Genomic DNA, 18,187 nt, shown 5'->3' with positions numbered 1-18,187 from the left:
TTCAGCTGCAAACCATTGTCTAGTGCCGCATTCGGTACTTTTTGCAATGTAGGGATGGGTGGGTTAATTATACCCCCACATGGAGTGCAGGGTTGGACAGATTTTGGAATGTAGAGGTTGGTTGGGTAGGATTTGATATTGTATATCTATTACTAATCTTAATATGGATACTGTAATAGGCCCAGGCCCAAACGTATGACTACTACTGTGTTGTAATGAGCTAAGGCCCTAACTGAAACTGAAATTGGCTTAGGCCCAGACTATGATTGGTTTTTTTCTGCTTGTTTATAGGGGGTTTATAAATTGAGTTTTCGTAAACTCACCTTTCTGTTTTATCTGTACAAGAGACCCCCAGACTTAGGCGGATCGGAACGACGGAGGACTCTGCAGTGGCCACACGACCCCTTTTCCATTGTCTCGTACTTAATTAAGTTTTTAGAGTTTTATTTGGGGTATATTAGTGTAATAAATACCTCTATGGATTTTTGCTTAAAATTTAGACTTATATTGCTTTATGTTTTACATCTTCTAGAGGTAGGACAAATACGAGTTTTTAAATAAAATGCATGTTTTTTTAGCAAAATACCCACAAGGTCACAAACTATTTTAAAAAGATTTTGCAATGCATAATGTTTTGAAAACTAACGACTAAATAAGAATCTCGATTTTAGAATTAATACCAGATCTTGAGGAATTCTAAACGGAAAATGTTTTAAACAAAGCTACGGTTTTCTAATACACTATCATGTGACATCGCCAGATTCGGCCATAACATCCAAGCTGGGTTTAGGGTGTTACATTTAGTGGTATCATAGTTAGGTTGCAAAACTCAGCTGTGGATGTGGGTTTTTAAGACGTAATTTTTGAGAACTGATTTCTAAATTTTTTTTACTGAAAGTGTGGTACACCGAGTCTCCGGCGCCGATCCAGTAAGTTCCTGAAACTTTTTTTGATAGTATATCCTAAAACTATTATAGGTAGTATATACTGAGACTACTATAGATAGACTGTACTGAAAACACTCAAGTTAGTGTATACTGATACTGTAGTAAAACCGATAGACACTAATAGACACTGCGTTGTACGAAAACAAACGTTACACTTCTGATACTGTTTTCATAAAATATCTGTTAATAAACACTGGAACTGTAAACTGATGCATAAAATTGTAAATATAGATTAACACAAATAGACAATGAGCACAAGAGGTACTCGCAGACGGGGTACAAGAGGCCATGGAAAAAGTCGTAGAGGTGCTAGAGCTAGGTCCTCATCTTCTGGCAACTTGCCTAATTTGGATACAAGTGAGACACCGGCTGAAATTGGGTCTCATGATCATGTGGCTGGGGACGACGCACTGTCCGAAGCCATGTTAAGGATTCTAAAGAGGTTCGTTGGGCCCAGTATTGGAGCTGGAGGCCGTGGGTCGGTTACGGAACGACTCCGATCTAACGGAGCTGAGCTTTTCAGTGGTATTGTTGGATTTGCCACTAACGTGGCAAAATACTAGATTGAAGCCACAGAGAGGATTATGGACGACCTGGACTGCACCCCTGAGCAGAAGTTGACGGGTGTTGTACCGCTGCTACGTGATGAGGCTTATCAGTGGTGGCTCATTGTTAAGGAGGGCACTCAACCCGATCAATTGACCGGAGAGTTCTTTAAGACTAATTTCTAGGGGAAATATGTGGGGGCCAGCTATGTGGATGATCGTAAGAGAGAGTTCTTGAATCTGACTCAGGGGGATAGATCAGTGGCCGAGTATAAGGTCAATTTTTTACGACTGGGCCGCTATGCACGTGGTATGGTGGAGACTGAGTATGAGCAATGTATTCACTTCGAGGATGGCCTCAGGGATAATCTGAGGGTTCTAATAGCTCCACAAAGGGAGCTAGATTTTGCTACACTAGTTGATAAGGTGAAGATCACCGGGGAAGTGAAGTGCACTGAGTGCCAGAACTGTGACAGAGAGAGAAGTAGGAATAAGAGGGATTCGGAGCCCTCAAGTTCCGCTTAGAAGCCTAAGAAAAAAGTCAGAGTTGATGGGCTGATCAGAGTTGGGGCTTCTATTGCTGCTATTAGACAGCCGTCGTGTACTGACTGTGGTAGATGCCATCAAGGCGAGTGTTGGAAAAGAACCGGGGCTTGTTTGAGGTGCAGTTCATTAGAGCACCGTATTAAAGAGTGTCCGCAGAGGTTCAGTCAGATGCAAGCTTTGGATACTAGTGCTGCACCACCACCAAGAGTAGTTCAGTAGCCACCAAGAGGCCATGTCCAGGCCAAAGGTGGTAATAGGTTGGGCCATGGTCAGAGAGCACCGGGCAGAGATGCTGGTCATACTGAGGCGAGGTAGCCAGCTATACTTTATGCTGCACGTCGCTGAGGGGATAAAAATGCTCCGAGCGTTATCACGGGTACGTTCTTTATTTATAATGAACCTTATATTGCACTGATAGATATAGGATCCACTCACTCCTATATAGCTTGGATTGTATCTGAAAACCTGGGTATAGTAGTTGAGAGCCCTATAAGTGATGTCATTATACTTAGTCCGCTGGGATAACCGGTGAGGGTAAATAAGCTGTTTAGAGACGTCTCTTTAGAGGTACAAGGGGTAACCTTTCGGGCTGATCTGATGGGGCTTCCATTTGGGGAGTTCGATTTAATATTGGGGGTGGATTGGTTGGTCAAACACTGAATGAGTTTGGACTGTGCCATAAAAAGGGTTGTACTGAGAACTAAGTAGGACAACGAAGTGATCGTAATTGGGGAATGTCGGAACTACTTACCAAATGTGATTTCTGCATTAAAGGCCGAGAAGTTGCTTCGTAAGGGATGTGAGGCATATCTGGCCTACATCAGTGTTTCAGATTCTAGGGATTCTTCGGTTAAGGATATCAGGACGGTTAAAGACATTTCAGGCATTTTCTCAAAAGAGTTGCCTAGGTTACCTTAGATTCGTGAAATAGAGTTTGGGATTGAGCTCCTTCCTAGTACAGCTCTCGTGTCCATCGCCCCTTATAAATTGGCACCAAAAGAGCTTATGGAGCTTAAGGCCCAAATTCAAGAGCTATTGGATCGTGGGTTCATCCGCCTTAGTGTGTCTCCGTGGGGAGCACCAGTTCTGTTTGTGAAAAAGAAGGATGGATCTATGCATATGTGTATTGATTTCTGGCAATTGAACAAGTTGACCATAAAGAATAAGTACCCCCTACCGAGGATAGACGATCTATTTTTTCAGTTCCAAGGTGTTTCAATTTTCTCCAAGATTGACCTCCAATCGGGATATCATCAGTTGAGGGTTAAGGAGACTGATGTGCACAAGACAGCATTTAAGACTCGGTACGGTCATTACGAGTTCCTAGTGATGCATTTTAGACTAACGAATGCACCAGTAGCTTTTAAGGATCTGATAAACCGAGTGTTCCAACCCTATCTAGATCGATTCATTGTGGTATTTATTGACGACATACTGGTGTATTCGAGAACTGAGGGTGAGCACGATGAATACCTCAGAGTGGTTCTATAGATTTTACAAGAAAATCAATTGTACGCCAAGTTTAGAAAATGTGAATTATGGTTACGTGAAGTAATGTTTTTGGGACATGTGGTTTCTGCTGAGAGGATTAGAGTCGATCCTTTAAAGATTGAGGCTGTCTTGGATTGGAAGCAACCTAAGACTGTATTTGATATATGCAGTTTTTTGAGACTGGCAGGGTATTATTGATGATTTGTGGAGGGGTTTTCTCTGATTGTCGCACCCTTGACAAAGCTGCTACGTAAGGGTGCGTCGTTTAACTGGACTGACGTGCAGCAAGAGAACTTTGAGAAGCTCAAGACTGTACAACAGAGTCCCTTGTTCTAATACAATCAGAGTTTAGAAAAGAGTTTACTGTGTACAGCGATGCATCACATGTCGGTTTGGGATGTGTATTGATGCAGGAGGGTAATGTGGTAGCGTACGCTGCTCGTCAGTTTAAGACTCATGAGGCAAATTATCACAATGGTGTTCACACTAAAAATTTGAAGGCATTATTTGTATGGTGAGAAGTGTATCATCTACACTGATCATAAAAGCCTCAAGTACCTCCTCACTTAAAAGGAGCTGAATCTTAGGCATCATAGGTGGATTGAGCTGCTTAAGGACTATGACTGTACTATTGAATACCACCCTAGTAAGGCTAATGTGATGGTCGACGCACTGAGCCATAAAGCTATAACTTACCTGAGGGCGATGTTTGCTCGCCTCAGTTTATTTGATGATGGTAGTGTATTGGTCGAACTTTAAGTTAAACCGACATGGATAGAGCAGATTAAGGGTAAACAGATAGAGGATGAGTTGTTGGGTTTTTGTTTCTAACAGGTTGAGAGTGGGAATACCGAGGATTTTGGACTGAATAGCGAAAGGGTGCTCTGTTTTCGTGAGAGAATCTGTGTACTGAAAGATATTGAATTGAGGCAGTCTATACTACAAGAGGCGCATAGTAGCCCTTATGCTATGCATCCTAGCGAAAATAAGATGTACCGTGACCTTCGTGAGTTATATTAGTGGCCAGGTCTTAAGCGAGAGGTTACGAAATTTATGGCTAAGTGTCTGACTTGCTAGTAGGTTAAGGCTGAGCATAAGTTGCCTTCGGGTTTGTTACAGCCGGTCAAGATTCCGCTTTGGAAGTGAGAGAGAGTGACTATGGACTTCATTAGTGGGTTACCCTTCATACTTACTAAGAAGGATTCTGTATGGCTCATCGTGGATCGATTGACCAAGTCTACCCACTTCATACCGGTTCGTACCGACTACTCTCTACAAAAGCTAGCTAAACTGTATGTGTCTAAGATAGTGAGACTATATGAGGTACCATTTTTGATCATATCTGATAGGGATTCTCGCTTCACCTCTCGGTTCTAGAAGAAGCTACATGAAGCTCCAGGTACAAGGTTGAACTTTAGCACTGCGTTCCATCCTTAAACAGATGGTCAATCTGAGAGGGTGATCCAGATACTGGAAAATATGTTAATGAGTTGTTTTATTGACTTCTGAGGCAGTTGGAAGTATTACCTGCCACTAGCAGAGTTTGCTTATAACAACAGCTATCAGTCTAGCATTCAGACGACACCTTACAAGGCATTATATGGTCGTAGATATCGCACACCTTCATGTTGGACTGAGTTGGACGAGCAGTGTATTATGGGCCCTAAACTAGTTTTCGATATCGAGGATAAAGTTAGGTTGATTAGAGACCGATTGAAGACGCATCAGATAGGTAAAAGTCCTATGCGGATCTGAAATGTCAAGAGATTGAGTATTCAGTGGGGGACTTCGTTTTTCTCAAGGTCTCGCTGTGGAAGAAGGTACTGAGATTTGGTCGCAAGGGCAAGCTGAACCCTAAATTTATTAGACCTTACCGTGTGCTCAAGCGAGTGGGACCAGTTGCTTACCAATTGGAGTTACCTCCAGAATTGGATCAGATTCACGACGTGTTCCATGTCTCTATATTGAGCCGGTACTGCTCTGATCCCATGCATATTGTTCTAGTAGAGGAGATTGAGGTTAGACCAGATCTGACTTTCGAGGAGGAGCCGGTTCAGATATTGGATCGTGATGTAAAAGTTTTGAAGAGGAAGTCTATTCCACTGGTTAAAGTTCTCTGGCGTAATTGTAGCACCGAGGAGGCCAAGTGGGAGCCTGAGGATGCAATGCGTCAGCAGTATCCCCATCTGTTCTAATCAGGTAAAATTTCGAGGCCGAAATTTTCTTTTAGGGGGTAGAGTTGTAACGCCCCAAAAATCCCTTATATATTTATTTTTATATGTTTGTGACACAAATATCTGTCAGCTTTAGTGGTTATGTGTTCTGGAGTGTCTGAGAGGTCCCAAGTTCAAGCCTTAGCTTGATCAAATTTTTGTTCTTAAATGAATAAACCCCTATCTCTAATCAGCAGGCTTATAAATAAATGATGGTAAATTATGTTAGAAAGGGCCTGCTAGTCTGGTGGTTAAGTGAAGTGTAAATAAGCTGGAGGTCTAGAGTTCGAGCATCTGCACAAACAAAGGACTTACTTCATTGCTTGTGTCGTCTAGGTATTTTGGTCCAGCCGAAATACTGAAGAGGTTGACTGAGGGTTGGTTTCGGTTGTTGAGAGGATTATGGTGGGTTAGTAGTGAGGATATTAAGGAGAGATTTTAGGGATATGATGAGAGAGTTAGTGCCGAATTAAATTTCTTTTGTTTCTCAAACTTCGTCTGGGGATTGGTTTTTTTTTCTTTTCATTTTATTTCTGTCGACTGTTTTCCACTCTTGAGGGCCAAATATTGTTGAAGGTTACTACTATGTTTTTTCTTCTTTTTCTTTTCTCTTTCGACTTTATTCTTCCCTTCAGCGAAAGTGCTCTCCCCCAAACTGTTACTGCCATCTACTTTCTCTTTTCCTCCATTGCTCTTTTCCTTGCTAAATTTTGGGCTCTCTATGCTTTTTTTCTAATGTCGATTTACCACATTTCTTCCGAACTGTTGTTGTTTTCTCTCATTAATTCTTGTTTGGTTCATCCTTGCTACCGAAAATGCTGTTACCACACGTTCTTTAACACTCTCTTGATAAGTATTTCTTTCTTCATTGTTCGGTTACTTGAAGTTAGCTTTTTAAAGAGTTTTGTATTGTTTTGATCAGGAGTCGACCAAGGAACTGGAGACTGTCGTTGACGCATTAGGGGTGTGGAATTTTTTTGTTATTAGATTGACGGTGTGGATTGTCCCACTGGAAGTTGGATAACTTGTTTTGGTTTAAGATTTAATTACCTTTGTAGTGAATAATTGAATGGTATTTTGATCAAATATTAGGTACTTGGAGTGTTGTGTGGGGTTAGGCGATAAAAAACAGGCCAGATATGTAAACACAACACTGAAATTCGGTAATCAGCGAAAAGCCAAAAAGTGGGACTGTCGACGCCACACGATTGTATGTTCGCTCGTGTGGTAGGCTGTGTGACTGAACACGATCGTGTGAACGACAAGGCTGGTCGTGTGCGATACACAGCCGAACCAAATTGGGCTGTTTGGGCCACACGAGCGTGTGAACACACACGAGTGTGTGAGATTATTGGGTCGAGCTGTGTGATCCACACGGCCAAGGCCATTTTTGGGCTATGTGAGCTACACGGGCGTGTAGGCCCACACGGGCAAGTGTCATGGGTTTGTGGTCCCATTTTCACTGTTTGATGGCTAAGGTTGCACAGGTCGTCTGAGTCAACTGTGGACCTACTGAAGGGTCAGTAAGCTTACCTAGACCCCTAATTGACTGAAATGACTATATGACTGATACGATTATGCATGTTAATAAGCATGATGATGTTCCACTGATTGATACTGTATGCCATGGTTTTAGGCATGATATTATGTTTTGGCATGTCATATATTACATTGCATTGGGGTGGGGGTTTATAATGTTTGGAGGAAGTGCACTGAAAGGCCTCGAGCCTAATTTACTTACTGGCAGTTCAACTACAAACTATTGTCTAGTGTCGCATTCGGTACTTTTTGGAGTGTAGGGATGGGTGGGTTGATTATATCTCCACATGGAGTGTAAGGTTAGACGGAGTTAGAGTGTAGAGGCTGGCTGGGTAGGATTTGATATTGGATATCTGTTACTGTTCTGAATATGGATACTGTAATGGGCGAAGGCCCAAACGCATGACTGCTACTGTGTTGTAATGGGCCATGGCCCTAACTGAAACTGAAATTGGCTTAGGCCCAAACTATGATTGCTTTTTGTCTACTTGTTTATAGGGGGTTTATACACTGAGTTTTCATAAACTCACCTTTCTGTTTAATCTGTACAGGAGACCCCCAGACTTAGGCAGATCGGAGCGACGGAGGACTCTGCGGTGGCCACACAACCCCTTTTACACTATCTCGTACTTAATTAAGTTTTTAAAGTTTTATTTGGGGTATATTACTGTAATAAAGGCCTCTATGGATTTTTCCTTAAAATTTGGACTTATATTGTTTTATGTTTTACATCTGCTAGAGGTAGGACAAATATGGATTTTTCAAAGAAATGCATGTGTTCTAGCAAAATACTCACAAAGGTCACAAACTGTTTTAAAAAACTTTTGCAACTCATAATGTTTTAAAAACTAACGACTGAATAAAAATCTTGATTTTAGAATTAATAATAGATATTGAGGAATTCTAAACGAAAAATTGTTTAAACAAAGCTACGGTTTTCTAATACACTATTATGTGACATCGCCAGATTCAGCCATAACGTCCAGGCTAGGTTTAGGGTGTTACATGTAATGATTTTTATGATATTTACACCACTGAGCATAAAAACTGCTCAGCCTATGGTTATCTCTTTTTTCGTGCGCAGGCAAATATTCGATAGGTCATTCCAACAGCATCCAAAAAATGAAGATCAGCTCAAATAATGTTGGTGAAAATTTTACTTTGTACCTGGTATAAATGGCATGTACCTAGGCTTGTATATATATAATATTATATCGTAAACTAAATTTGAATATTTTTGTTATGTTTTTTTTGCTAGTACTTTATAACTAATGTTTTATGAAATAGTAAAGCGTAGAAATCTAGTTTATTAATATGTTTTAAGAAATCAAAGTGATGGGAATTGATTTGGGAGATTATTTGAATGTGGATATATTGTGAAATCTAAATTTTGAAAGGGGTTTTACATCAAATATGCAGAAATGCTGTCAAAATTTTTATAAAATAATTTTACCACTACGTTTCCATTTTGACAAAGTAAGATGTAAAAGTAAGTTGCTTCGGTAATGGAATGTGACATTTTATATTCATATCCAACAGCTAGATCGAGTATAAGGTGTCACATCTTGTGTTGGTACTTCTCAACAAAATGAGAGAGTGGAGAGGAAACATCAGCATATTTTTAATGTAGCTCGTGCTTTGTGTTTCCAAATAAATCTACCTATATCTTTGTGAGGGGAGTGTGTGTTGGTTGCTTCTCATAACATTAATCGAACTCTTTCACCTCTTCTTCACAATAAAACACCCTATGAAATGTTGTTTGGCAATCCTCCTTTATTTAATGATTTTCGTGTGTTTGGTTCCTTATGTTTTGCTCATACTCAACATTTTAAGGGTGATAAGTTTGCTAGTCAAATTCGAAAATGTATTTTTATTGACTACCCTTTTGGAAAAAAGAAGTTCTTTGTGTTTAGCGATGTGAATTTTTTTGAGGATTTTTTTCATATTTGGATAGGAATGTTGCAGCCATTGAGCCTAAAAATGTTGCTCTGCCATATAGGAGTGCAAAAGTAATTTTTTAGACATGTTTTAGTGAATTAGAGGTTTTGCAACGACAGTTCCTCCGTTTCCTACTTCGTAGGCTATAAGCTCGCCACCTACGAGTTTTCTAACACCTGTCGTATCTTCTTCTTCCTCTAATGACACGGTGGTACAGAGGACTTGGGGTAATGATGCACTTGAATTGGGATGAAGGCATAGGGAGATATTTCTATCTGTAAGGTTTCGGGATTTTGCCACTCATACCGTCATAAAGAAAAGTCTATCTTCCACCTCATATGCTTCAGAGCCTTCCTTAGGTACTCCATTTCTTATAGCGTATTATGTTAATTGTGACAAATTTACTATGAAATATTGAAATTTTCTTATAGCTATTACTGCAGGGAACCACAATCTCTTAAAAAGGTTGTGAAGGATGTAGGAAGGCATGATGCTATGCAAAAGGAGATTTGTTCTTTGGAGGATAATGACACTTGCTCTATGGAAACATTTCCTCTTGGAAACAAAGCACTGGGTAGTAAATGGGTGTACAAGATTAAATATAACTCCAATGGTAGTATTGAGATACTTAAGGCTCTTATTATTGTTTTTGGTTATCACCGGGTAGAAGGTATTGACTATAATGAAACTTTCGCACCTGTGGTGAAAATGGTGACTGTTCGAGCTTTCTTAGCTATTACAACTTCAAAAAATTTAGAGTTATATCAGATGGATGTCCATAATGCCTTCCTGCATGGTGATCTTGATGAAGAGGTTTACATGAAGCTTCCTCCAAGTTTTGCTCCTAATAAGCTTGGAATGGTTTGTCATTTGCACAAGTCTTTGTATAGGTTGAAACAAGCTCCTCGGTGTTGGTTTGCGAAGCTTGTTACTGCACTGAAAGAGTATGGATTTCTTTAATCATATTTTGATTATTCTCTCTTTACATACACTAAAGGATTTGTACACATTAATGTGATAATTTATGTTGACGATTTACTTATTTTTTGGAACGATTCTACTGCTTTGAAAACCTTTAAGGGGTATCTCAATTCTTGCTTCCATATGAATGATCTTGGGTGTTTTGAAATATTTTAGGGGATAGAGGTAGCTCATATATCTTTGGGGTTATTTCTTTGTCAAAGGAAATATGCTCTTGATATTATTTCGGAAGTAGGCCTTTTGGGAGCAAAGCTCGCAAGATCGCCAGTAGAGCAAAATGATAAATTAACGCAAGTTATAGGGATAGTTTTGTTTGATCCTAAGTTGTACATACGATTAATGGGTCGTTTGATTTATTTGGTAGTAACCAAACCTAATTTGGCATACTCGGTTCATGTCTAATCCCTGTTTATGCATTAGCCAAGGTAGTAACATTGGGACACGGCTCTTCGTGTTGTTCGGTACTTGAAAAGCTCTCCTAGCCAAGTGTCACACCCCAACATCGGCGAATTTAAGAAAAGGGAGAATAAATGTGAATTTACATGTTTTGGCGCACTGTTGTAGTATAGTTCACCATTATTCAGAATATTGACAAGTTAAATCTTGGCGCATATGTATCCGCCCATGTAGAATCTAAGGTTTTCACCTCAAGATGTTTCTTAATTGAAGAAAGAATACGCCAACTGAAGAGTACACCTTAGATTTTTTATTGAGAATTATGCGCATATCGAGCGTATGAGAAAATTTGAGAAATTAGACTGTTTTTAAGAACACACCTTATGAGAGTTACTGCCAAAGGTATGGCAGTATATGGTACACCTGATTTACTCAAATGCTATGCAATGTGGGTTCTATAACGTGATTGGTTGAGAGTCAACTGAATGAATTGACTAGTCAAACAACACCTGCATCAAATTCTCTTTTATATTTCTCTCATTTCTTGTAGGGCATTTAAAGGACAGTTTATGTATATATTTGACACTCGTCAAAATCCACTAAGAGGAATTGAGTGTATATATATATGGTAAGAAGGGAACATTCAGATTTTTTTCTTCTTTCTGTTCCATACTCCGATTCTTCTTCTTAAACCTAAATATTATTTTCTTCTTCGTTAAATTGAAAGCTACGATTTTTAGGTTAATTGGTGAATGTTTCAACCTCTTATTGTTGTTGCTGGTTCGAAAAGGACAATCAGAGTTTAGAACTCTGAGTTATAATTAAGGTGAGTTTCAAGTGAGTCTTTAACCTAACTCATAGATGTTAAATTTACAATGGTTATTCGTATGTTGGTATCTTCTCAGAAAACTAATGAATGCATATGTGTGTGAAGTATCGCAAAGGTTTTGCATGTTTACAAATGAGATATATGAGTTGTTGCATGAATAAGATTATATGTGGTATGTACGCATGTGAAATCAGGTATGGAAAACTATGAATTTGTTAAAAGTGTATGAATGAATCTAGGTAAGTGTGTTCTGTGTTAAATGAGTAAAACAACCAGTTGTGATGCCTCTAATTGGGTAGGTACATTACTAACCGGACTGGTAGATCACGATATGCAGATATGTGTAAGACCATGTAGTAAATACTCATGACATCATATGGAAATGAGAATAATCATTGTGTAGCCTCCAGTAAGATGTAAGCCGAACTGGCAGATCACAACATGAAAATATGTATAAGACCATGTGGAAAAAACCCATGATACCTTCTGAGACAGTTCGCCGGGATAGTAAAAATGTAATGTTCTACAAAGCCTTTGTGGCGTATTCTATGATGCCTTTATGGAATATTCTGTGATACATTTGTGGTGAAATTTTTGATGCCTTCGTGGTAAAAATCTGGTTAACTGCCCTTGTGGCGAGATCTAGGTAAACTTTGAGACTTCTCTACTAGTTGACTCTATGATAAAGATCTAGTAAGTTTGAAGATAGCTATGTTTGGTCAACCTTGTTGTGAAATTGAATATGCCTTGGGGGCATTTCCTGAAAAGAGTTTGCAATAGTGTTTCTAAAAAGAGAATCTACCATAATAACTCGTCAGTACAGAGAACTTAGAGTAATCATAGATATGGGTGGTCTATGTGTTTGTTAGATCTGAGTTTGTTTACGATATGTAAGGAAGTTATCTAAATTGTTTGGTATCCGCCAAATCTGAGTAGTTTTCGTGTTAGGTATAGAGATTATTTGGACTCTAAGCTATCTGCCAAGTTGGGTGTTCTCATAATGTGTAACACAGTTGTCTGGTATTTCACGAGATAGCTTAGAATGTTTCATCCATCATAATAAGTTGTGATCTGGGTCGATTTAAGATATGATCTTATTGGTAACCTGATTACTGTCAAATTTACTGTGAGAATCCGTACGAAGTTCTTCAATAAAATATCAGTTAGTATAGGTATTCGCCAATAATAATACTTGTGAGTACCCCATCCTGGGGAAAGAATTTAACATCTATCTAAGTGAGAATTCGCAGGAGATAGGTTCTACATGGATACCCTTCTGAAGAATGCAACCATTTTTCGAAAAGGAAATGAGATCCACATTGAGTGAGAAATCAGAAATCTGCCTAATGAATGAATTGTGTGTCTGGTGGTAAAGTGTGGAAGTTGGTGTATATGTTTGCGCCTGATATTAGAAAGGTAACCTGAGTTAAAAATTTACTAGTTTCATTTAAACTTACAAGCGACTGTTTGTGATGTAGGTTCCGCTTAAAAAGTTGGTATGCCAGAAGGGACCAAGTCAGGATTACGCCAAGGTAGCAGTTCAAGTTACGACATTATGCATATAGAGGGCACCGTAAGAACATGGCGCTTAGTACGCTACACCATGAAAAGTCAGTCTTTACCAAAGTTTTAAGTAACGTCCTATGTTGTTTTTTGAAAATTTGATGTAATTATTAGATATCCTTTTTTATTTTTAATAAGAGTACAAAAATAAAAAAGAAGTAAGTTTTAAAATGGTTTTTCTCCAGTTGTAAATTTTTTTCAAAGTGTTTATGTGTCGTAACATTCGATATCTGGACCTAGTGATTCGATTCTGGCAAAGGGTGTTACACTAAGGGATTCTTTTGAGATCTGGTAGCGATTTGTCCTTGAAATGGTGGTGTGTGATTTGGATTGGGTTGCTTGTTCGTTAACTCCGGATTCACTTACTGGCTGGCTTATCTTTCTTGGACAATCTCCTATTTCTTGGAAAGCTAAGAAACAACATATTGTTTCCCATTCTTCTACTGAGGCTGAGTATAGGTCTATGGCTTCCGTCACTTATGAGCTCAAATGGTTGAAAGCCTTGCTATTGAGCTTAGGTGTTCATTATTCAAAAGTAATCCTTTTATTTTGTGATATTCAATCTGCAATTTGTGTTGCATATTGCAAAAAATCTCGTATTTCATGAGCATACTAAACATATTGAAATGGATTGTCATTTTATTAGGGATACAATCCAAGATGGGTTGAATACACTTCTTATGTTCCGACCTCCATTTAGTTGGCTAACATTTTTACAAAGGCACTTGGTAAATTGCAATTTGAATATTTCTCAACAAGTTGGGCATTTATGATCTGCATGCTCCAACTTGAGGGGGTGTTAATATATTATTATGGGATATTATCTTTTAGCAATTTGATTCCTAATGAGATATTACAAAATATTATGGGATATTATTTCTTAGCAATTTGATTCCTAATGGGATATTATAGGATATTATTATGGGAAATTATATTTTAACAATTTGATTCCTACGTAACTATTATTGTATAGATATATATATATATATATATATATACCTTTGAGGCCTATCAATAAAGTTCAAGAGATTACACTATTTTGTCATCTTCTTTCTTTCGTTGTCACTTTGATTAAAAAGAAGTTTTAGTTGCCTATCCCTCTTTTCCTATTTGATTAATTTGAGAAATAAGATATAGAATAAATTACTAGAGAGATGCTTAAAATAAAATATTATAAATTTCAACATTTTGTATAGTAATAATAAATAAAAAGAAAGAAGCAAAATATACAATTTAGTGCATGCTTTAAATTATGTTTTGTCACGAAATTTAAAAGCGTTACGATATGGTCACTAACATTATCAAAAGTTACAATAAGATCAATCACGTTATAGATTTGTTACATTTTAGTAACTAAGTTACTAACCATCATTAATGATGTAATGAAAAGCTAACATGGCACATTATATTATCATTTCGGACAAAAACTTTAGATTAGATTGCTCAACTAGTCCCTCCACTTTTGAGTAATTTAATTCTTTTTATTTTATTTTATTTTAACTTCCTTTTCTTTACAAAATATTTGAGAAGCAGAGAAATAAATTACACAATTAGTTTAAGACCATTAAGTAAGAATTTAATATTTGACCAACATCACACAAATTATAAGATTAGTTGTTAGGTAAAAAGAAAAAGAAAAATTACTTGTTTACTTAAAACCTTTCAGTTTTTTCCTTTTTCTTTTATCTCAGCCAATTTCTTTCAATATCCTCGCAACATCCTTGCCTTCTAAAATCTTTTGTAAAGAAAAAGGGACAAGGAAAGAGAAAGTTAAAGTTAAAGAAAAGAAGAGATAAAGATTTAGATTTCTCGAAATAAAAAAAATAGGAATTAGTTATGCAATTTAATCTAAAATTTTCGTCAAAAATGATGATACAATGTGTCAGGTTAATTTATCTGTACAATGTTAATGGTAATTAATGGTTTTAACAACCAAAATAACTTTTAGTAATCATATAATGCTTTTGATAACATAAGTGGTCATATTATAACTTTTAAAGTTTGATGATCAACACATAAAGTTAAACAATACTTAAGTGACTAAATTTATATTTTACCCTCGATAAAATCTTATATTCCTACCAAATAAATCAAACATAATAATATAATAATATTCCAAGAAATAACTTTACATTTATTAAACAAAACACATATAACATTTACTATCTACGCATGGAATTTTTAACAGAAGACTTGGGTGATATAAAAGAAAGAAAAAGGAGTAAAGCTATGTATCCACTTCTTTAATTTGGAGATTGACACCAACTTTTGAAGTTGTTGCTTGTTTTCAAGTAAATGGAAAGAAGAGAATCCAATTGATTGGATTTTTTAACAGACATTTCATTAATCTTAGCTTTTTGCTATCAATTCCAAAAATGCATCTAAAGAAAGGAGGAGGGAAACAGGTGAAGAAAACAATGAAATCCACACAATATTAATCGTAAATGTATTATCAAGTGGGGGAGTTTAAAACAACCCCCAAACACCAAAACTTTGTCCAAACCCTCAATTCCAAATCATTTAGCATCAATTCCATACCTTAACTACCATTATCATATACAAAAAAAGAAAAAGAAGAAGCAAGAACTATCAAAATCCACTCCAAAAAGAAATTAGTTTGCAAAAATATAACAACTCTGCGTTGAATAGCTAAAATTTTCTTTTCCTCTTTTTTTTTTTTTTTTTTTTCATTGCGGCAATTTCCCGGATTTTCATGTATATATACAAACCAACTCCTTATAAGATGATAAACAAAAAAGCCTCTTTTTTTTTTTGTTGGGAAGCAGACAGGTATAACTACAAAGCAGTAATTTGAGAATAATCACCAAAGACTTCAGGGATCCCAGAGGCAGCCCACAGCCTCTCATTAAACGTTTGTTGCATATCATCAGGAACAAAACTTGTTCTACAAAGCGGACACGTTTTCTGATCATACCCCATCCAACGGTCCAAACAGCTCCGATGGAAAATATGGCGGCAGTTAGTCAGCCGCCTGATCTCATCCTGCCCTTCGAAGTCGTACAAGCACACGGCGCAGCTCTCCGGCGGGTCGACGAGGTCGGAGAACTTGACGACGGGTAGGAGTTCCCGGATGAGGAGAGCAGAGACGGGGGCGGCGGAAGCGTGGTGGGTTTCAGGGGCGTATTCGCGCCAAGGAATGTCGGGTTCGAGGAAATCGGGGAGACCCAAATAGAGGAAGAGAATGGAAATGAATTTGCGAAGGTAAGCAAGGAGAGAAAGCGTGTGGAGAAGCAATCTTGGAAGAAGAAGCTCTGAGTAGGCTACTGGGAAACCCATGTTTTTGTTCTAACTTTAGAAACAATGTGAGATAAGCTATGGTTTCGGACTTGAGTGGTAGATAAAATGGGAAGAGATGGAGAGAGTTGGAGTGAGTATATATAGAGATATTCCAACTCAAAGAAGCTCACTTCAACCATAAAAGAATATTTTGGATTCATCTTTGTAAGCTTTTGTTTATTTTTTGTTTTCACAGACAATGAATAAAAATTCCGAAATGATAATAATAGATAAGAGTGGGTAAAATGAAATGACCAAACCTAAAATTCAAACCGCACTGCCAACCACCCTTGCTTTTATCATAAAGTTGACAGATTCTTGTGACTTCATTAGGGCATACTTTTATTTTTGGCCTAATACATATGTATTAATTGTAACTGTGACTAAAAAAACCGGAAAGCAAATAATAACAAGTCCAGTAGAAAGGTACCTTTCAAAAAAGAATTTGAAGTTAATTATATATAAATATTAAATTATAATTTTTTTAATAATTATATAAGTTTTTGGAATTCATACCATTTGAATCTAAATAAAAAGAATAGGATTCCATAGAATAATGAATGTTAAAGCATACTAAAATAAAAATAAAAAATGAATTTTGAGAGGGCTAAAATGAAACCTAATTCTTAAGTGAATGAAATAGGCAGTATAAATATCAAATGGTGAAATAGGGTGGTCCACATAAATTGATATTAGTCTTTCTGAAAGGGTTGGTATAGTATCCAAAATTAATTTATCTATTTTTTGAGTGAATAGAGCAAAATACAATCTAACCCCTAAGAGACTTCACGGTACTTTTATCTAATTTTTTCTTTGCTTGGCGATTTCAAGTTAATCATTCGAGCTAACAATTTATTATTACTTTAAACTTTTCATAGTATTAGAATTGATTACTTCAAATTAACTCAAATAAACACTTCTTACCTATTCTGATAACATATTCGAGCAAGATATGTCTTATTCAAATCCCAAATACATTTATCAACGTTCATTATTATTCATTAAGGATATTGCAAAATCAATTAAATTGTGCAACCAAAATTATTGTCTAATATATATATATTTTCCTTATATTAACAAAATTCATTGTTGCAGTCATGCAATAAATTATTTATATGAAAATAAGAAGCACAATTTTCTATATTTTTAAAACTATAATAATATTATATTCTAAAAATTTTAGTTAACTTAATATTTGAATAATACACCTTATCAACCCATGCATTACATGATTATGTAGACTAATCCAAATCTATTTGAAAGATTGATTCAGAGATTTCAAAGTTACTGATGATTTTAACACCAAATTACACGAGTAATTAAAGTTGGTTTTTCTTTTCAATTACAAGGTACAATTATATTAATAGTTGAAATTATAAAATCTACCCATATTGAGATTTGAATTTGAGAATTAAAAATTGTGGGTCTCTTTCTTGATTAGAGGTGCTCATTAACAGCTAAGCACGATATTAGCACATTTTATATTGTCTCAAGTTCGGTCTAGCTTCAAATATGAACCTAAAATTTTGCTCAAACCCACCTATTTTTTGTAAATGACTAACTCAACCCCATTTTATGTCCATCTAAATTTTTTTTATTGAAAATATTTATATTATTCTTAATTTTATATTTTTTTTCATTTCTTAGAATTTTATATATAGACAATTTAAAATTTTTTAAAGTTTACATTATAGTATGACATGTTACTATAGACTTAATTTTGCGTGTTATAAATTATATAATATAATATATTGTAAAATTAGGAAATGAGTTAGAGTGGGACGGGCTCGGGCCTTGAATGAGCCCGAGTTCGGCCTATATTTTAAGCATGTCTAATTTTTTTCTCCAAGTCTAATATCTTTGTGCAAACATTCCTAAATTTTGAACAGGCCTTCGAGCAAA

At 36.7% G+C, this 18,187-nt stretch overlaps 1 protein-coding gene across 1 annotated transcript; it reads right to left on the bottom strand.

Moving 5' to 3' along the window:
- Nucleotides 1-15,411: 15,411 nt before the first annotated feature.
- Nucleotides 15,412-16,476, bottom strand: LOC105791412 (brassinosteroid-responsive RING protein 1). The gene has a single exon (XM_012619477.2). The coding sequence runs from the start codon at nucleotides 16,283-16,285 to the stop codon at nucleotides 15,785-15,787; it is 501 nt and encodes a 166-aa protein (XP_012474931.1). The 5' UTR covers nucleotides 16,286-16,476; the 3' UTR covers nucleotides 15,412-15,784.
- Nucleotides 16,477-18,187: the final 1,711 nt, after the last annotated feature.

Source organism: Gossypium raimondii, chromosome 8 (genome assembly GCF_025698545.1).
Source record: "Gossypium raimondii isolate GPD5lz chromosome 8, ASM2569854v1, whole genome shotgun sequence".
In the NCBI taxonomy this organism is placed as follows: Eukaryota; Viridiplantae; Streptophyta; class Magnoliopsida; order Malvales; family Malvaceae; genus Gossypium; species Gossypium raimondii.
Note: the sequence above shows the minus strand (reverse complement) of the source record. Positions and strands in the feature narration are given on the sequence as shown.